This window comes from Podarcis filfolensis (genome assembly GCF_964270895.1).
Source record: "Podarcis filfolensis genome assembly, chromosome: 15".
Lineage (NCBI taxonomy): Eukaryota > Metazoa > Chordata > Lepidosauria > Squamata > Lacertidae > Podarcis > Podarcis filfolensis.
In genome coordinates this window covers 11,536,978-11,558,002 of record NC_139618.1, presented here as the reverse complement: position 1 = coordinate 11,558,002, position 21,025 = coordinate 11,536,978, and the positions used below count along the sequence as shown (strand labels likewise).

The following is a 21,025-nucleotide window of genomic DNA, read 5'->3' as shown; positions in this document are numbered from 1 at the left end:
ACGCTGTGCCACGACTGTGATTGCTTTCTTCGCTGCCACCACCCTGTATCTCACGGGGACACACGGAGTCCAGACAGTTGTTAACATGAACAAATAATCAAGTTTATTTGTAGGCATGAACAAGCTTATGGTTTCAGTTAATTTTTCTTGACAGTTTCTTAATCTTAGTTCCTTAACTGTTCTATGCGTTCCTAACAACTTCAAAACAACTGATTATTCCAACTATCTATCTGACTCCGCCTAACAATTCCTCTCACTCCCTCACAACACAACGCGACCAACCCACAGACTTAACCTCCCTCTTCCTTCTTCAACTCCCAACTCTCAACTGATTTTCAAAACCTCCCACTCTAACTTTTACTCCTCCCTTGCATTCTCACTGGCCAATCACATTCTCACTCATTTAACCCTTTCCTAATGACCCACCTAGGAGGCAAACGCCACAGCCCCTACCAGAGAAGAATGGCAGATCAAGTTGATGGACTATGTCTAAATGGCTAAAATGACCGGAAGAATCAGAAATCAGGAAGACCAAACTTTTAATAAGGGGAATGGGGGAAATTTATAACTCATCTTGAAGACCATTGTAAACAGTTACAATTGTTAGTGGGATTGGAATATCACTTGTAGTTTAATGGTGCATTCTGGATACAATGGAGATGGGAAAGATTTGGATCATCATAAAAGATGCAGGAAGAAATGATTAATAATAGAACCCACAAAGGGGAGGATGGAAGTCCAGGAGATGGCTTGGAATCTTGTTTTTATGATCTATGTTCGATATATGACTGTAAAATTTTAATCTGAAAAACCAAATAAATATTTTTTTAAAAAAAAAACAATAATAAGACATTGCCGCATTGCTAAACCTTCCACACCTCGCCCTCACCTCCTGCGACACTTACCAGTGCATTCCCAGCTTGCAGAACTCCTCGCAGCATGGCGCGGAATTTCTCGTCGGCTTCGACGTTCTCGTCTTCGTTATCTGTCTCCGAAGCCTCCTTTTCCTCCCCTTCACTCTCATCGTTCTCAGAGCTGTCGTCTTCTTCAGAAGAACTCTCCTCACCATCATCCTCTTCGCTCTGCCGAGAAAGAGGAAGATTCAACTCAGTTTATTGGGAATCCAAGACTTGGCAAATCTCAGTCCTTAGAAAAATCCTGCATCAAGCTAAAAGCACTCAAAATCGCTCCTTTTGCCATTCGGTCTTATTTTATATGCAAATACAGCGGCTCAGGAACGTCAGAAGGCTTAGCCTGAAGTCGCAACTGCCGTTCCCCTCCTTTTACACCGTTTATTAGACACAGTCCTAAAATGCGAAGGGGGAAAGTGGCCTTAGTGACGCTCCAGGGCTAAAGGCACTATTATAACAAATTCGGTAGCAGTTACCACATCTTCCGGCAAAGATTTCTTCTTTTGAGTTTCTTCCATCACGACGACAGCGTTCTCTTCATCCTGGTCGTGCTGTGGGTCGAGAACCTTGAGAAGAAATATATGTATTTTACACATATATATTTTACACAGGTGGTCAGTACTGATGCTCAAACCTAAGTTGCAGGCTGCATATTGACAAAGATGTGCCCCTTCTCTCACATGCGCAAAGGAGTGTTCTCCCAAAGCATGCATTTGCTATGGCACAGGGCTGCCATTGTCAGTTTGAATTTCACGGTACAGAAAGTAATGATCTGATGTGTAGAGATCTTTCCTATTCTACTTAATTCAAGAGGGTTCTGGAAGCTGCTCTGTGTGAAAGAAACAAGCAGAAGGTTCTTGATGTTTGGGTTATACCTTCAGAGAAGCTGAGTACAGCTGCTTTAAACTGATTCTCTTCTCTTTTTATGTCTGACTATAAAAGTAAGGCGAGAAGGAGCCTGGGTTTCACTTTCTCTTTCTACCCCTCTTCCTTCTGGTGTGGTGTTCTGTATACAGTGGTACCTCGGGTTAAGTACTTAATTCGTTCCAAAGGTCCATACTTAACCTGAAACAGTTCTTAACCTGAAGCACCACTTTAGCTAATGGAGCCTCCTGCTGCTGCCGCACCGCCGGAGCACAATTTCTGTTCTCATCCTGGAGCAAAGTTCTTAACCTGAAGCAATATTTCTGGGTTAGCGGAGTCTGTAACCTGAAGCGTATGTAACCCAAGGTACCACTGTATAGTGTTAAGGTTTAGTCTTATTATAAGTTATTGTAAGTTTAAGTCAAGTCTGCTGCAACTGGATTTCTTAGGGGCAGTGCCAGTCCTGAATGTATTAGTGACCATTATGATCATTTGCCTTCAGTAGCAGTAAAGCTCTGCTGGGTGAAATACAATTGCCTCTGGTCTATGTTTGAGAATCCTTCAACGTGTTTACATTTTTTTCTCTGCTAACTGTACGTCAGAGTTCTGCTCTGGAACAATGCTGAGTAGAATTCAATGACAGCCATCGTCAAAAGCAGAAGTGTGGAAGCGTTTTTCTACTGGGGTCAAAGCCCCGCAGGCCTGAGGGAGAGGGGAGATGCTGGGTTTTGTCAGGAGACTCCTTATTCCTCTCAGAGAGCTGCAATTTCCAGAGTGGTGCAAACTCTGGGAATTGTAGCTCTGTGAGAATACGGGTCTCGGCAACCTTAACACACTACAGTTCCCAGGATTATTTGGGGGGCGGCTGTATCCTAGCGCTTTAAATGAACGTGACTCCCTCCCCCCATACACACACACACTTTAACCTTACCCAGCCATGACTCTTCCCACACTGGGATGTGGCCCCCAACTGCTTTCCCCCAAGAGCACCCAGCCCCGGAGGGCGGGAATGTCACCATTCCTGCTCTGGACAGCCACAGGCTACTCACGTCTAAGATGAGCTGCAGGGCGCCCTTCGTCATGTGCTGACAGACGAGCCCAAAGACGCTTTTGCAGACCCGTCGGATGAGCCCGCTGGACTGGGCCAGTAGGGAAAGGAGGACTTCGATGATCACCTCCACCCATTCCGGCTCTTCTTCGCCACCTGAGTAGAGAAAAACACACGGGCAGCCTGAATGCCTCCCAGCATGCATTGCAACACTGGCCTGCTCAGCGAATCCAGCCTGCCTTTCATCCTGCTAGCAACAGAGACAAGGAGCTGCACATGGGTGGGCTGGTGGAGGAGGGAATTGGGGTGCAGCACAATCCCTCCTGCGCACCCAAATGCTGTCAACAGCCTTGGCCCTCCAGGTGTTGTTGAACTACAACTCCCATCATGCCTCAGCCATTGCTGACACTTGCAGCAATCTAGAAGGCCAAAGGCTGCCTAGGGCCTACATCCAACCGCGATTTACTCAGAATAGACCCACTGATGGACCAAGTTAGTCATGTCCAGGGAGGATAAAAATCAATGATTTATTTATTTTTTTAAATCGATTTTTAAAATGAAAAGTGGTCCAGATATAAACCATTAACTTATTAAACCTCACAATAATTTCATAATTATCTATGTATTTCTAACAGGTAATTTCTATTTCTAATCGGTAATTTTTGATATAACTGTAAAAACTACTCTGAAAATTATTCCAAAAATGAAACCCTCACCTGTTGTAAATACTAAGATTATACCAGCAAGAATGAGTCTTTCTGTAAAAAAAGAGATTTAAATCAAGTCTTACTGACTAGTGATTTAAATCAAATCCACCCTGGTCATGTCTTGTTAAAATCAATGGGTCTACTCTTGAGTAGAACTAGCATAGGATCTGGAGGCCCACCAAATAAACAGACAGAAAAAAGAGCAAGTTTTCCTTTTCTTTCTCTCCCTTCACACCTATCCGTATAATCTCCTGTTGTTTATTATATAAATTGATAAATATCAGGCCAGCATCTATGAGGGGCTTATCTACAAGGGTGTGGTGGATAAATCAGGCTGTGAACAGAGACTCACCAGCAACCGCTGTCTTTTTCTTCTTGGGTTTCTCTCCAAAGGCTCTCTGGGTGCAATTCTGCAGGTCGCTCAGAAGGTTCACACACTCTGCAGGAGACTAGTGGGGCGAGAATCGAGTGAGGAAGCGAGAGGCGGAGGGAACCAAAAGAGAAAGAAAGAAAAAAGGAGTCAAATGTTGTCATTATCATCGTCCCTGTGTTTTTATCCTGTCTTTCTCCAAAGCCACTCAGGGCAGCATGCGAGGCTGTTGCAAAGAAGGTAAGGATGGGAGACTTTCTGGTGGGAAAGAGCTTCAGTGTTCCTATGTTCCAGTGGTGCCCCCATTTCCTAAAATTGGCATTCCACAGCCCTACCTGTCGTGGTATTGCCGGGGAATGAAGGGGAGGAGAAGAGACAGGCAGAGGAAGGGGGGCAGGAAGTGGCAGTGGAGGAAAGAAGGGAAAGCCAGGAGGAGGGACAGCTCACAGATGTTGGACCAGAGCCTCAACACCCCACAGGAAGTTCTGGCACAGACAGTGAAACAATGCCTGTTCCGTCTGCCAAGGAAAGGAGAGTGTTAAAGAGGAGGGGACAGAGACATCACATGAAAATTCCACGCCTTTTCTGTTGGAGAAGGGGCGGGCGTAAGGCACTCCAAGAATCTGAGCCGGAGGATTCGGATGCATGATTGTAACGTGCTGCTTGTACATATGTAAAATAAAGACTGTATATATGTATCTCTGAGTGAGCAAAGGCATTTCTTGCAGAGAGCGTTCACAAGCCATCACACTACCCCACCAGGCATTTTGCAACCAGGAGCCATCCTCAGGGCATTCTGCAACGACCCTGCAGTTCACTTGCTACAGCTGACACATAATACTTGCTCTGCGCTTGTAAGAAACTCATCTTTTGGATTAGTGTGGCAGCACCCACACTTTGGAACTCCCTGCTGATTGACATCAGACAGGTGTCTTTGTCGTTCTCTTTTCGGCGTCTGCTTAAAACATTTTTCTGTAGGGAAGTCTATCCACACATGCAGAAGTTACGTGTTCTCTTTCTTTTTAGCAACTGATGATTTTAGCCATCATTTGAATGGATTTAATTATCTGTTTTTATTGATAATTTTTGTAAACTTCTGAAGAGATATTTTTTGAATGATAAAGTAGTGGTTTGCTAAAATAAATAAAAATTGTGCAGGTACAGAAATACACTAGAACTCAAGCTCGAACCCATGCACTTGCAATTCCTGGGTTTGTCTGCTTGCTTTTCATTTTATTTTATTTTTATTCAACTGATGTGTTCGGTTCTTTGAACATGTTGGCCTTCCATGGACCAACGAGCATATCCCTGGTCTCTTTCTTCCTGCCAAATCCGAAGGATTGTTTTGTTATACTGTTTGTTGCAAAATACATTGTTCTGTTTACCATTTCCTGCAAAATAGCAATTCATCTTTCCATGTCACGTTTGTGAGGCATACAGTAAGCAAGCCAACAAATTTTTAAAGAACTAATCATTGGGTGCTGGGGCTGCACTCTGAACATGCTCAGAGGCAGGCTTTCCTTCTGCCGTTTCCAGGTATTTAAACAGTGGAGCTCGGGAATTGAAGACAGAAGATCCTGGGCCTGAACAGATGAGGTTGTTGTGAGGATAATAATAGGGAGACAACCATGTACAGTGGTACCTCTGGTTGCGAACGGGATCCATTCCAGAGGCCCATTTGTAAAATGAAAAGAGCGCAACCCGCAGCAGCGCATCTGCGCATGCGCGGGTTGCAATTCGCCGCTTCTGTGCATGACGTCATTTTGTGCTTCTGCGCATGCGGCGAAACTTGGAAGTAACCCTTTCCGGTACTTCCAGGTCGCCGCGGAACGTAACCTGAAAGAACGTAACATGAGCTCCTTGAGGTGTAAATGCAATAATATAAATTAATAAAAGAGGGGACTCCTGTAACTCTGTCTGAAAGGATGGAGTTTGCTCCCCACTTTGGAGAGGCTGCGACTCAGTAGCAGAGCACAGCTTTCCATGTAAAAAAATATATTCCCAGATTCAAGCTACAGCATCTCCAGGTAGGACCTGGGAGAGACCCCTGCTTGTGAAACCCTGGAGGGCCACTGCCAGTCAGTGTAGGCAACACTGAACTATATACAGTGGTACCTTGGTTCTCAAACGCCTTGGTTCTCAAACACCAAAAACCCGGAAGTGTTCCGGTTTTCAAACCTTTTTCGGAAGCCAAATATCCAATGCGGCTGCCAGCTATTGTTAGACGCTGCATCTTGGTTTTCAAACATTTCGGAAGTCAAACTGACTTCCAGAACAGATTAAGTTCGAGAACCAAGGTACCACTGTATTTGGCGCTTTTGTTTTTGCTATTCATTTTGCGTTTTTGTTTTTGAGGCTTTTTCAGTGAATTTGTTTTTGTGACTGTGTGGAACCCAATTCAGCTACTGACTGATTGGCTGTGTGACTGCGGAAATGGAGAAAAGCCCCTTTCCAAACAATGACTATCATCAGTGCAGGTAAGAAAAAATAATAATTTTAATTTTTATCACCTACGATACTGTCTTATTTATTTTATACTACAGTACATTGATTATTGCTTACATTTTATGGATCAATGGTCTCGTTAGATAGTAAAATTCATGTTAAATTACTGTTTTAGGGGTTGTTTTCAAAAGTCTGGAACGGATTAATCCGTTTTGCATTACTTTCTATGGGAAAGTGCATCTTGGTTTTGGAATGCTTTGGCTTTGGAGTGGACTTCCGGAATGGATTAAGTTTGAGAACCAAGGTACAGTGGTACCTCAGGTTAAGTACTTAATTCGTTCCAGAGGTCCGTACTTAACCTGAAACTGTTCTTAACCTGAAGCACCACTTTAGCTAATGGGGCCTCCTGCTGCCGCTGGAGCACTATTTCTGTTCTCCTGATGCAAACTTCTTAACCTGAAGCACTATTTCTGGGTTAGCGGAGTCTGTAACCTGAAGCATATGTAACCTGAAGCGTATGTAACCCGAGGTACCACTGTAGACCCAATAGTCTGACCTCATATAAGGCAGTTTCCTGTGCCCTTCCCAAGACAAGCCCTGGCAGCCCTTTGCAAAATATCTCTCCCCTTCCATGATCATCATCATTATTGGCTCAGGTATTATGGTCACAGCCATATTTAAAGCCTCACCCAAAACAGCCGCTTCCAGCGTGCCGGATATTACCTTGAAGAGGTGAATGCCAACTAACAACAGGAGGTGTTGGAAGGCGGAGGACTTCAGGGTCTGACTTTTCTTCTCTCTCTTCCGCAAGGTTTCCACCGTCTGGAGCATTCTGTGATGGGGAGAGAATGGTCAGACTGAGACACGCAGCTCTGTGATTGTTTGTTATTTGCTTGCTCCAGCCAACCGAGCTTGGTGAGACTAGGCCAGTCTAGTCAGACTTTGTACACAGAATGGGGAATGAACCAACTTGTCCCTCCGCCTCAGGCGGTAAAATAGCTTGGGCCCTAGGCAGGGAGCGGGTGGGTGTGGGGGATTCCCTGGTCCTGAATGGGGTAACTGTGCCCCTGAAAGACCAGGTGCGCAGCCTGGGAGTCATTTTGGACTCACAGCTGTCCATGGAGGCGCAGGTTAACTCTGTGTCCAGGGCAGCTGTCTACCAGCTCCACCTGGTACGCAGACTAAGACCCTACCTGCCTGCAGACTGTCTCGCCAGAGTGGTGCATGCTTTAGTTATCTCCCGCTTGGACTACTGCAACACGCTCTACGTGGGGCTACCCTTGAAGGTGACCCGGAAACTGCAATTAATCCAGAATGCGGCAGCTAGACTGATGACTGGGAGTAGCCACTGGGACCACATAACACTGGTTCTGAGAGATCTGCATTGGCTCCCAGTACGTTTCCGAGCACGATTCAAAGTGTTGGTGCTGACCTTTAAAGCCCTAAACGGCCTCGGTCCTGTATACCTGAAGGAGCTTCTCCACCCCCATCATTCAGCCCGGACACTGAGATCCAGCACCGAGGGCCTTCTGGCGGTTCCCTCATTGCGAGAAGTGAGGCTACAGGGAACCAGACAGAGGACCTTCTCGGTAGTGGCGCCCTCCCTGTGGAACGCCCTCCCATCAGATGTCAAAGAGATAAACAACGGCCTGACATTCAGAAGACCTCTTAAGGCAGCCCTGTTCAGGGAAGTTTTTAATATTTAACGCTGTACTGTTTTTAACACTTGATTGGGAGCCGCCCAGAGTGGCTGGGGAAACTCAGCCAGATGGGCGGGGTATAAATAATAAATTATTATTATTATTATTATTATTATTATTATTACTCCACTGAGAAGAGAGTCCAACCACACCTGGAAGGCCACAGGCTCCCCACCCTGCTCTAAGTGCCTCGTACCTGTCCCAAGCAAGCTTCTCTTCATCGCTAAATGGCACCACAACTGCGACGTGGGCCTGGTGAGAGAGGAGGGCACTGGCGTACTGGACGATGAGGTAGAGCCAGGGGTCCCCGCTGGCGGTCAAGCCGTGAAGGTGCTTCTTCCTCATTTCTTCTGCTTTGGCCGAGTCCCCCAGGGCGGGCATCGTGTTCAAGTGCTGGAGCAAACTGCAGGGAGAGAGAAAACAGCGACTGAACGCAGGAACCGCCGTTTGGGATATGCAGAAATGCAAAAAATAGTTACATCGGGCTTCCTCGACAGCTGTCGTTGCTGAATATGAGGACCGACAACATGAAATCTTGTCACTCTAAAGAACTTTTGACGTGGAAAGAAAACATCGGTAAGTGAAATAGAGGATGGTTGTATTAAAGTACAGTGGTACCTCGGGTTACATACGCTTCAGGTTACATACACTTCAGGTTACAGACTCCGTTAACCCAGAAATAGTGCTTCAGGTTAAGAACTTTGCTTCAGGATGAGAACAGAAATCATGCTCTGGCGGCACGGCAGCAGCAGGAGGCCCCATTAGCTAAAGTGGTGCTTCAGGTTAAGAACAGTTTCAGGTTAAGAACAGACCTCTAGAACGAATTAAGTTCTTAACCTGAAGTACCACTGTATGTCCTATAAAGCAGCAGGTATAAGGTAGGAATAAAAACATGGAAGTAAGGGTGGGAAGCCAAAATGTAAGAAAAAACATGCGACAATCAATTAAAAATTATGTCTTAAAAAAGCAAAGAACTTTTGACAAGGATATTAGCTGCAACCTGGAATTCAATAGCCCAGCAATGTAAAACCTTGAATGAATCCACATCTGTCTTCATGATGTTAAGAACCTATGGTGCTGACAGACAAGCCTCCCTGGGGAGAACATTCCACAAGAGGGGAGCCACCACAGAAAAGGCCCCTTCTTGTGCTGCCACCCTCTGGGCCTCTCAAGGAGAGGGCACATGGAGAAATGCCTCAAGGAATGATGATTGCAAGGTCCGGGTTGATTCATATGGGGAGAGGCAGTCCTTGAGGTGCTGGGGTTGTGAGTCACGTACGGTTTTCGAGCTCAAAACTAGCAAGGCAGCAAAGGGAATACCTGAAAAACGAGTTTGCGGCTGCTGTGCGGGATGCCTCGTTCAGGGGCACCGATGGTGTGGTTTTTGTCTCGGTTATCTCAGGGGTCGGTTTCTTGGTCTTGAAAAAAGCGTGAAAGAAGCAGAACCTGGCAGAAGACAACAGCGACTTCTTAATACAGGCAGCTGAAACAAAGCGGCCTTCCCAAATGATTTGTAACTCTAGAGACACTTCAGTTAGAAAGCCAAGAATACCCACTTTCACCTGGAAAGAAGTTTCCAGTCCACATGTTTGTGGCAAGTAAATATAGATGGGGGGGCAGATTGTTACATCCAGTGCTTTTTTTCAGGGGGTACTCAAGGGTCTTCTGCCAACCTAGCAGTTCAAAAGCACACCAGTGCAAGTAGATAAATAGGTACCGCTGCGGCGGGAAGGTAAGCGGTGTTTCTGTACACTCTGGCACTCGTTGTGCCAGAAGCGGTTTAGTCATGCTGGCCACATGACCTGGAAAGCTGTCTGTGAACAAATGCTGGCTCCCCTGGCATGAAAGCGAGATGAGCACCGCATCCCATAGTCGCCTTTGACTGGACTCAACCGTCCAGGGGTCCTGTACCTTTACTCAAGGGTACGCAGTACCGGCACCTCTTTTTTATTGTTAAAAAGTCTGGCACTTACTGTAACAACTTCATAGTGAGTAGCAGCATCTATTTTTCTAGAAAATAAGCACTGAATACATCTCAGCTAGATCTAGCTTGCATTGTGGCAACCACCCAGTAACGTAAATGCCAAGCGTGTCTTGCAGGATCTTAAGTTTCTACCTTCGCAATATCAACATACACACTGCACTATCAAGTACCAGAGGACCAGCTCCCATCCCAAGGACCTTACAAGTCAAACTTCTGACATGGGATGGGGAGGAAAATGGAAACAGGTCTGGTAAAGGGAAGAATATGTACTTTTATTCAATTATGTGTCTTTGGTCTGCATTCCAGTGAGAGGATTGAAGATTTCACAGAAACCTGAGCTTCTGAGGAGGGTTTGGAGGAAGAGGGAACGACTGTTAAACCACTCTGGGAACTGGAGCCCTGTGAGGGCAAACAGAGGTTCCTTAGCAACTCTGAACACCCTGAACAAACTGCAGTTTCCAGAAAGCTTTCGGGGAACCCCTGTTTAAAGTGGTACAACACTGCTTTAAAGGAATAATGCAGATTGCGGCCTAAGGTCATACAAAGGTTGTGAGCAGTACAGCTCTTTGGTTTAGAGTATTCAGCCTGTCTCGAGTGAACAACAAACCCTTCCCTCAGCAAGCGGGTGGGGCAAGCTGCTGTCAACCATCTTGTCCCTCCTACCTGGTCACATCAGTCACAAACTCTTCTCCCTTCTTGATCTGCGGGTTCTCGACTAAGCTAACCAGCCGAGCTATGATCCATTTCCTCAGGCGTGTCACACAGTGCTGGGTCATTTCCCTGCATCGACAGAGAAAAATCGGAAGTAATGAATCACTAAAGCAGACCCTTGCCTTGCCATCTTATTGGAGTAAAAAGATGGTGGACAGCAGGCCAGTTCAGATGTCATGCTAAGCCATCATTTAGTGTTATGAGACACCTCCAGTGTTGCCAGGTGGGGCTGGGGACCCCCATCCCCTGTGGCCACTTTCACACCATTCATTTAAAGCACCATGGTACTAAACAGTCATGGTTTCCCCCAATGAATTCTGTGTACTTTCATTTGTTTAGGGTGCTTAGAGTTAAGAGACTTCTGTTCCTCTCAGAGAGCTAAGATTCCCAGAGCTGTTTAACACTCAATCCCTCTTCAAAGGGTGCTATGGGAATTGGAGCTCTCTGAGGGGAACAGGGGCTTCATAACAACTCCAAGTACCCAGAATCCTTTGGGGGAAGTCATGGCTGCTTAAAATGGTGGGAATGTGGTTTTGGTTAAAAAAACAACAACACCCAGCGTCCTATGTTCCTGTGGCAACAGTTGACCAAATCAATTGACCACCATCTCCAATATAGGTGGGAATCTTTACTGTAGAGCCAGAAGGGACCCCGAGGGTCATCTTGTCCCACCCCCTGCAAAGTAGGGAACTTTTGCCCAATGTGGGGCTTGAACCCATGACTTTGAGATTAAAGTCTCAGGCTCTAATCAATTGAGCTATAGGGAGCTTTGGCCAGTCTAAAGACTTCACGGTGCCTTGGTGGAAAGTACAAATGGGCCCACCCCAGCCAAGAAACCTCACAGAAATTAACACCTGAAGAGAATCCAGTGGCAAAGCCTCACTAGTACCAACAGGAGCTTCATGTGCATGTGAAAAATAGAATCTCGGTGGTAGAGCATCTGCTTTGAGTGTAGAAGGTCCCAGCTTCTGACAATTTTAGGTGATATTTTAATGATCAAGATTTCATATATATATATTTAACTGCTATATCTGTATTGTCTCTGTTATACCCCATTGCAAGTCAATGTATTTCTGTTGTGTTTTACGATTTTCCCGATATTGTAAGTGAGCTGGAACTGGTCTGTGACCGTAATAATAAAATTCATTCATTCACTAAAATTCATTCATTCATTCCTGGTTCAATCCCTGGCAACTCTCCTGGCTGGGAGAGACAAGAACATAAGAAGACCTCTGCTGGATCAGGTCAGTGACCCATCTAGTCCAGCATCCTGTTCTCACAGTGGCCAGTCAGATGCCTGTGGGAAACCCACAAGCAGGATTCGAACACAAGAGCCCTCTCCCCTCCTTGGGTTTCCAGCAAGTGGTATTCAGAAGCATCGCTGCCTCCGACTGTGGAGGCAGAGCACAGCCATCTTGGCTCGTAGCCTAGGATAGCCCTCTCCTCCATGAATTTGTCTAATCCTCTTTTAAGGCCATCTAGCTTGGTTGCCATCACAGCCTCCTGTGGAAGGGAGTTCCACAGTTTAACTAAGCTCCGCCTGAAGGACTTTCTTTTTTTTTATCTGTCCTCCATGCAGTGGTCTGACGCACCATAAGAAGAAGAGTTTGGATTTGATATCCCGCTTTATCACTACCCGAAGGAGTCTCAAAGCGGCTAACATTCTCCTTTCCCTTCCTCCCCCACAACAAACACTCCGTGAGGTGAGTGGGGCTGAGAGACTTCAAAGAAGTGTGACTGGCTCAAGGTCACCCAGCAGCTGCATGTGGAGGAGCGGAGACGCGAACCCGGTTCACCAGATTACGAGTCTACTGCTCTTAACCACTACACCACACTGGCTCTCACACTGGCTGCTTCCTATTCGGCCGGAGGTGCCTCCGCCTTTCCCCCAGCTGCCACTCACGCGTCCGTCTTCTTCTCGTTCTGCTGCTGCCGCCTGGTGGCGAAATCCACACAGGCGTCCAAATCTGGGTTGAGGAACATGTTCTTGAGCCAGGCCGTGTACTTCAGCAACGCCGCGGGAAGCAGGTGCCTCAGCACTTTCCAGAAGCTGGGCACCACCGGGTAGCCTTGGTTGGTGAGCGTGGAGAAGCCAACCATTGCCGCCAACTGCTTGGCCGGGTCACTGCATCCCTCCAAGAACGAGTCAACGTAGGCCTCCATCTCTGGGGCAAACTTGAATCTGTCGTGCATCTGAAAAACACAGGCAGGAGAAGAGCTGTGGCTGAGCAGCAGGACACCTGCTTGGCAAGCAGAAGGGCCCAATCCCTGGTGTCTCCAGGGAGGGCTGGGAACGTCTGCTGTCTAAAATCCTGGAGAGCCACTGCAGGGTAGACCAGCCTTCGCCATCCTAGTGGCCTCCAGGCATTTCAGACTACATCTGTTCCAGAGAGGAAGATCAACAGAGATGCTGGGAGTTGTTTTCCAGTAAACTATGGGGACTACCATACTGGGGAAGGGATATTGTTGCCATTCCCCTACCTGGGTGGACACAACATGGGTCCCGTAATGACGCATGACTTCCCCTCGGAGAACCATCCTTAGCTGGCTAGTCGACAGGAGCGGGAGAGAGCTGCCCAGCAACCGGTAACACATGTAACTGAGGAAGAATAAGACACACAGGATAAGAAATAATGAGTGAAAGCAGCTTTCTGGCTTTCAAGGGGCCTGCCTCTACTGATTTCATGAATTGAGAATGGCCTGCTAAACTCGCGAAGAATTTGACAGCCTCCCAGAGCACAGTTCGAAAACCACTGGGATTTAGAAAAATGGGAGAAAGAACTGCAAGGAGAGACTGGGGCCATGTTCACATGATACATTTAAAGCACTACAATACCACTTTTGACAGTCATAGCTTCCCCCAAAGAATTATGGGAGCTGTGGACCCCCTATTTCCCTCACTGAGCTACAAGTCCCAGAGTTCTCTGTGAAGAGGGACTGATTGCTAAAACATTCTAGAAACCGTAGCTCTCTGAGGGGAAAGGGAGTCTTCTAACCACTCTCAGGACCCTCAACAAACTACAGATCCCAGAATTCGGGGGGGAGGGGGAACCACAGCTGTTGCAAAGTGGTATCATAGTGCTTCAAAACATGTGGTGTGAATGTTGCGTGTGACAGACAAGCCAAAACTTCCCCAGCCAACCTGCAAGGTCCAACGTTGTCCTTCAGCAGACCGTTCTCGACGGCTTCTTTCCAGAAGAGCTCAAAGGTGCCTTCCTTCAGAGCCACTTTCATCAAGTCCAGTCCGACAGTAGGAAGACTTCTGTCCTTTTTCTCAGACTTGGCCGCCATTTTCAAAACCTCCAGCAGCCTGCAAGGAAGAGCAAAACAATTCTTTTTTAAAAAGTAAAATTAAAAACTGCCTTCTGTTGCGTTGAGGCAAAGCCTAGGGGTATACAAAGCTTCCTTAGGCTAGAGCAGGCTGTTGGCCCATATAGCTCAGTACGGCCTAGTCAGACTGGCAGCAGCTCCCCAGGGTGTTGACTGGGCGCCTTTCCCTGCCCTCGTTGGAGATGTTGGAAGACTGGACTGGGGACCTTCTGCATGCAGAGAGCGGGGGATATACCACTGAACAACACCCCGAAGAATCTTAGATCCCAGAATCCTCCTTTTCCTTCCTTCACTGTAAGATATTCTGGGCTGTCCTCTGAATCCGCTGGATGAAATAGCGGATGAACGTTGCCTCAGAAGAGTGAGGAAAATTCTCAGGGATGATTCACACCCTGGCCGGCACTTTCTTGATCTCCTACCCTCAGGCAGAAGATATAGAAGCATGATGAATTGCACCAACAGGGTAAAGAACAGCTTCTATCTGTGGGCTGCTGAATGAAAAGATAACAACAGGGCAACTGACTTTGGGGTTTGGTGGGTGTGCGTCAGTAAACGAGGGGAATTAAGACTAAGAGAGCTGAGTGGGGAGTGCTAGTGTAATCTCACTGTATACAAGTTGTACAAGTGACAATAAAGTATTTCAATTTCAACTTCAGTATTTCAATTTCAAAAGAACTGTAAAGCGATGCAAGCGTCCTGCATTCGTTCCTGGTCAACATACCTGGGAATGTTTTCTGCCGTGATGACGGCAGTCGTGCCCAAGAGGGCCTTCAGTTTTTCTGGCCGGAGAACCCTGGGGAACTTCTGGATGCCCACCAGCAGGAGGTAAAGCTGCCCTGGACTGCTGAAGGCCGAGGTGAGGTCATCTTCCAAGAAGCTGAAAAGGACCTCTTCAAACACAGCCTCCGGAATCTGAGCCCCCGGCAAAAACAAAAGCGAACAACTCCCTGGGTTTGGATGTCCATGATAGATTCCCCTTTTTTACATCTCAAACCTCCCACCTCTAGGCAAGAGTCCTGTGCCAAAGGTATTCACCTCCTCTAAGATGGACTATAATTGGAAATTGTTTTAGTTTAATAATGATATTGGAAAGCTGTTACTTTTAACTACAAGGAAACTCAGAAGGGAGGAACTAGAGGAAGTCAACCAAGATGTTTAAAAGGTTGGATTTGTAAAGAATTAAGTTTGTTGTTATTGTTTATTGTTCCTTTTTTTCTTCTTTCGTTCATTGATGTATTTTTATTTTTCTTCTTTTTTTGTGCGTCATTCTGCTCTGTGGTTTTTGTTATACCGTATTTTTTGCACCATAACACTCACTTTTTTCCTCCTAGAAAGTAAGGGGAAATGTCTGTGCGTGTTATGGAGCGAATGCCTGCGGGTGGCGGGGGGGGATCTGCTGCAGTCGTGAGCAGAGGATCCATGGTTCCCCTTCCTTCCCTCCTCTGTGGTTACAAAGCATGGATCCACATGGATCCTCAGGATTTTTGCATTGGGCTACTCCAAACTCACTGTCAGATCACATGTCTGTGGCCACAGCATGAACCACAAAAATCATATATCCACTATTTCGTTTAGAATATTTTTTTTCTTGTTTTCCTCCTCTAAAAACTACGTGCGTGTTATGGTCTGGTGCGTGTTATAGAGCGAAAAATACGGTAATTGTGGAAAATCTAATAATTATTTTATTTTTTTTAAAAAAGGTATTCACCTCCTCCATCGCTTGGACCATCCAACTCCCTAGGCCCCTTCAGTGGCTACTCAACCCCCTCTGCACCCAGGACAAGCCCATCTCTTTCTGCACCTGCCTTGTCCTCCATTTTATAAAGCCACCCACAGCCAAGTCCATCCATCCTTCCCAGCACCATCTTTGGACATCCGTTTCTCATCATATTTGTTTGCTTGGCAATACATCAGCATTCACTTCCGTGGAACTCACTCAGGCGCCAGACAACTTGGCCTAAGTGACAATTACGGGTGGCATCCAACTGAGGCCACAGTCACACCAAACATTTAAAGCACACTTTAAACATGGCTCCCCTGCAAAGCATTCTGGGAACTGCAGTGCTGAGAGTTGCTAGGAGAACCGCATTCCCCTCCCAGAATTCCCTGTGAAGAGGGATTGACTGTTGAACCACTCAAAGAGAATTGTAGCTCCGGAATATTTCCCTGTGTCCTGGCAAGGCAATATAATTAGCATCAGCGGTCTAACGGGGATGGGTCAGTGCTGGCAAGCCAGTCTTGCAGAAGAAGCTAAGCAACTATATATTTAAGAGGCTCCCTTTTTTTTTTTTTGCAACAACACCCCACATCTCCCTACCTCAGAAACGATGTCGGCCAATGTCTTCCTAGGAAGGTCTTTGAGGTGGGCGTGGTGATCCGAAAGGCTCTGGAGAAGCTGGACGCAGCCAAGGAGAGCTTTTGAATCCTAAGGAATTTAGATAAGAGTGGGTGAGTCAACAAGGATGGAGGGAACGCAAGAGGGAAAGCATGCATTTGAGGAAATGATCCATCTATCTCAACACTGTTGGCAGTGACTTCCAGAAGCTTTTGAGGGTTTCAGCAAGGAATAGTCTTAGTCCTCCCTGAGAGGTTACCCCAGAGGGAAAAACTTAACAGGAAAAAATTGCCCACCCAGTTTTTAAAGGATCTAACAGCCGATGTTTCAGATGTGCCAAAGAATCAGCTCAGAACACTGGAGCGTCATGTGTTCCATTAGGAGGTGCAGGAGCTCTCTCAAGTTTCTAGTCCATATGAATTCAAAGTGAGGCTTGAAAGCATATGTGAGCAACGCCTGGAAAAGGTGGGGGATGATTTGGGATTTCCAGTGACTGGCGGAAGTGATCTCCAGTGCCTCCCATTCAGCAGACGACTCAGCGGAGCTGACTCTATTGGCACATCAGAGAATTCAGCATATTATTATTATTATCAACATCACGTCACAGGGTTTGCACCAGGGGCATGCAGACCTGAAACATTTGAATTTAGCGTTACCTTTGGAAGACGCCCGGACTGGAACAGAGCCAGAACGCCGAAAAAGTTCCCAAATAGAGCATTTCGGAAGAGTTTCTGAAACAAAATGGGAAAACAACATAGAAAGACAAACTAGGCAAGGCTGTGGAATCTCGCGAGCGACTCTTTAGAGCGAGCAAACTTGCAAACAACAGGAAGTATCTAGCAACACTCACCACTTAAATGGGTCCCCATCCACCCCCAAAAACATTTTAATATGGAAATGCAGCCCTCAACCTCAAAAAAAAACCCCTTCCCACCGCTGACTGAATAGGCCCCCCCCCAAATGACCCCAAATACTGTTTTGGGGAAAATAGGAAGTATCTTGGGAGATGTGGGGAGCTGGGTCCATTCCCCCAGCTCTGCTGAAAGACCTTCTGCTACTGAACTGTTTCCATGCCGGATGGTCATCCTGAGTTTGCTTTCTTCCTCTTCCCTCCCTGCCCTCTTCCCTTGTGTGCCATGTTGTTTCAGACTGCATGCCTGCTTTGTTATCTGACTGCATGCAAGCTAACATGGAAGCATTTTGTTACTGAAGAGCAGGGTACAAATGGCCTGAATAGATGAATAACCAGCTTTTACCTGGTGCTTCTCAAACTATGGGTCATGATATGTTCCTAGCTGTCTCAGACAATGAGACAATTTCCCTTCACCCCATTTTCAGAGGCTCCCCCCCCTTTCTCCAGCCAGACAGCCATGATCACACATTATGACAAACCATAGTTTGCTGTGACGTCCCCATTTGTCCTCTAGTGTGACCAGGAAAATCTCAGAAGCTTTTGCTTCTGCTTCTACATTAAACATGTTGTTCCATTTTGCTGGCACAGAGGATCAAGGTTTAGGTCAACTGCAGTTAGCTTTTTTTTTTTTAAAAAAAAGCCTGTTTCATTACCCATATTTGATGCTGACAATTTATTTATTTATTTTATATATTTCCATACCACCTTTATCTTCCAAATATCTCAAAGTGGTGTATGTGGTTCTCCTCCTCCCCATTTCACCCTCACAACAACCCCGTGAGGTAGGTCAGGCTAAGAGATGGCGACTGGCCCAGGGTCGCCCAGTGAGCTTCATGGCTGAGTGGGGATTCGAACCCTGGTCTCCCAGGCTGTAGTCCAACACTCTACACATTACGCCAAACTGGCTCTTTGCACCATTCTTTCAATGCACCACTTTAAACAGGCATTCCCAATGGGCACCAGCAACCCACAAACTTCCTTATGGTCAGAAGCATAACTCACTCTGGGTAAAACTTGGCTGTGGCACATTCTCTCTCTCAGTGCCTGTTTGGAGCATGTTGCTATGCCAGCGATCCAATCGACATCAGTCACCCTGCCAAATCCTGCAGAACAAAATCAAACCCCCAAATGGCCAGGATTTGGCCCGTGTGGACTGACGCTGATTGGATCACCAGATTAACACGGCGGACCTGCAGAGCTCCTCTTAACAAAATCCTGCTGTTCACGGCAACCACGAACTGTAAACTCAAAGCCCACTCCATCTCCTTACCTTCTTCACTCTGCCGAGGTCGTATTTTTCTTTGATCTGGTCCAGGACTGTGACGAGGGAGATCTCCTCAAAAACCTGCAATACCTTGGGAGAGAGAAAAAGAAGGGAACACCTGTGTGAATCGGAGAGAAGAGGCAACAGGATGCTGCTGGGACTACAAGCCCCATCACTCCTAACTTTTGGCTGTGGCTGATGGGAGTTGAAGTCCAACATCAGGAGGGCTGCATGTTACTTTCGAATCTACAGTTGTTGTTGTTGTTGTTTTTTAAAAAAACTTCTACGGAAGAATTATGGAATGAATTATTTTAAAGTTTGCTTTTTTAAAAAAAACTTAAAAGCAAGAAAACCCAAATGCACTCCACTGGGGAACACCAACCTGAGCCAAAGCCAAACTGAATCCTGGACGGGCCGCTTCGCGTGTTGCTCCCAATCCATCAATCAGGCGCTTCAAGCTGTATTTCAATTGCTCATCGTCCTAAAATAAAATATTCAGAAGTTCAGGCAGTGGTGATGGTGGGATTTTTGACTACCCAACAAACCAAAATACAGTAATGTTTATTTTCCTTTAAAATAGCTTCTGTGAAAAAAATATCGTTCTGCTTAATTCAGAGCGGCTTTTACAGTGATCAAAGTTTTTTTAAAAAAAGAATCAGTTTACCTAAAACCTCTTAAATTCCACATTCATAATCATAACAACAACCTTCCGAAGTAGGCCAACCCCATCAGCCTTCTTCTGATAATGCCCTTTGCCACCCCCAGTATCATCCATTCAGTTCCAGGGCCTGCTTTTTTCTAATCCACAACTCCCTTGTTCAAATACCTGGAAACAATAAAAGGGGAAAACCACCTCTGAGCATGTTTAAAGTGCAATCCCAGCATCAAATGTCTCTCTGTGTGTATAGGCTTGCTAACTATATGTTTCCCACAGACATAACATGATAAAATCAACTGAAAACACAGTATGGTTGTTTTTTTCCAGTTTGCATGCAGCAAATTATTTATTATAAAATGTATAAGCCGCTTTCCCTAATGAAATAGGTGTGCAAAGCTGCTACCAATAGGTTTTGTGGGGCTTTGTACATAGAATCAAAGAACCGTAGCGTCGGAAGGCGTCCCAAGGATCCAACCCTTGCAAAACAGCCAGTTTTTCAGGGAAAGAAACTTGCGGGGCCGACTTTGGTGACTGCACTTCCCTGAAAACTGCTGCCCACAAACACTCAAAGGTGAATTTCACCAAATGCAGAATGTGAGAACACTACAGAAAAGTTAATGTGATGGCATCATTATATTGGGACTGCTTTCGGCCAGAGGACCCACGGGGCAGCTGCACCCAGTGTCTCACCATGGGAAGAGAGAGAGACCAACCTGGTCCCATCCATTTCCTCCTCCCTCCCTAGTCCTTTTCCTTTTGTATCTTGTCTGTTAACACTGCAAACCTGAAGGTAGGGACTGTCTTCATTTGTCCAGGTAAATAAAACTTTAGATATCCTTTTTGCTATTAAAATAAAATTTAAAAACAATCGGCTGTACTGAGCCATAGTCAGAGAAGACCTACTGAAATCAGCGGGACAAAATCCATTTCAAAGGGACTCCTATGGCTGGAACTTAAACAATACTGTATATAATATCAATACTTCCAAACACATACTTTAGGGGGTAGGTGAGAGGGGGAGAGACGCGGCTTTAATATTTTTAATGTTTTGTATTTTTAATGTTTGATGTTATACTGTGTTTGATGGTTTAATTCCTTGGAAGCCGCCCTGAGTGGCTGCGGAAACCCAGTTAGATGGCTGGCATATATTTTATTATTATCATTACCAGCCGCCCTTTTAACCCAGAGGGAGAAGCGCGGCGTTTGCAAAAAGCTTATATTAACTTTCCACCGTCTCTCTTACTTTCTGGTTCTCTCGCAAGTAGCGCAGCAGATCCTCCGTCGCCTTCAAGCGCGTCTCCTGCTGGGGCTTGGCGATGTCCCAGAAGAAATCCAAAAACTGCCGGTTTTGGCCCAGGAGCCGGCCCGGGTGGGAGATGGGGGCCGCGGCGAGAGCTTCATCGCCGGGGCTGCCGCTACCGCTGCCATCCCCGGCCATGCTGGAGGCAGCGCAGCGAAAAGACGCACGTGGAAGGAGGGGATGCAGAGGCGCACGTGAGAACCTCCCCTTCCGGGTTAAGGAAAGCAGAAGCTGGCTAGGAGCCTCCCTGCCGGGGCTTGGCTTTCTTCGGCTTCCTCCTTTGCACAACGCCCTTGCCTGCCCCACGTGGAAACGCCAGACTCTGCATGCGCATCAATCCCTGCCTGGGATGTGAGCTCTTTTGGGGGGTATTTTGGTGGCGCGTTTGCTTGCCTAAGGCGGATGCTATCAGCCGCCTGGGGCGCAGACCACACTGAAAGGCGCAGCACTGACTTTTGCGGGGCACTGTTTTCTATAGATTCACA

At 46.5% G+C, this 21,025-nt stretch overlaps 1 protein-coding gene across 3 annotated transcripts in view; it reads right to left on the bottom strand.

Annotated features, from left to right (window-relative positions):
* Positions 1-20,752, bottom strand: part of MYBBP1A (MYB binding protein 1a) — a 50,386-nt gene extending 29,634 nt beyond the window's left edge. For all 3 annotated transcript variants that reach the window (XR_014541898.1, XM_083587450.1, XM_083587451.1), the window contains exons 1-17: positions 20,484-20,752; positions 18,965-19,063; positions 18,589-18,672; positions 17,062-17,136; positions 16,388-16,495; positions 14,792-14,982; positions 13,883-14,050; positions 13,222-13,339; positions 12,644-12,933; positions 10,693-10,809; positions 9,366-9,491; positions 8,242-8,448; positions 7,069-7,177; positions 3,883-3,979; positions 2,825-2,979; positions 1,388-1,477; positions 906-1,082 (exon numbers count right to left, since the gene is read on the bottom strand). Coding sequence is in view for 2 of the 3 variants with exons in the window: in XM_083587450.1 (XP_083443576.1) it covers positions 906-1,082; positions 1,388-1,477; positions 2,825-2,979; positions 3,883-3,979; positions 7,069-7,177; positions 8,242-8,448; positions 9,366-9,491; positions 10,693-10,809; positions 12,644-12,933; positions 13,222-13,339; positions 13,883-14,050; positions 14,792-14,982; positions 16,388-16,495; positions 17,062-17,136; positions 18,589-18,672; positions 18,965-19,063; positions 20,484-20,678 (2,406 nt within the window). In the remaining variant the exon portion in view is untranslated. The remainder of the gene's footprint in view (positions 1-905; positions 1,083-1,387; positions 1,478-2,824; positions 2,980-3,882; positions 3,980-7,068; positions 7,178-8,241; positions 8,449-9,365; positions 9,492-10,692; positions 10,810-12,643; positions 12,934-13,221; positions 13,340-13,882; positions 14,051-14,791; positions 14,983-16,387; positions 16,496-17,061; positions 17,137-18,588; positions 18,673-18,964; positions 19,064-20,483) is intronic.
* Positions 20,753-21,025: the final 273 nt, after the last annotated feature.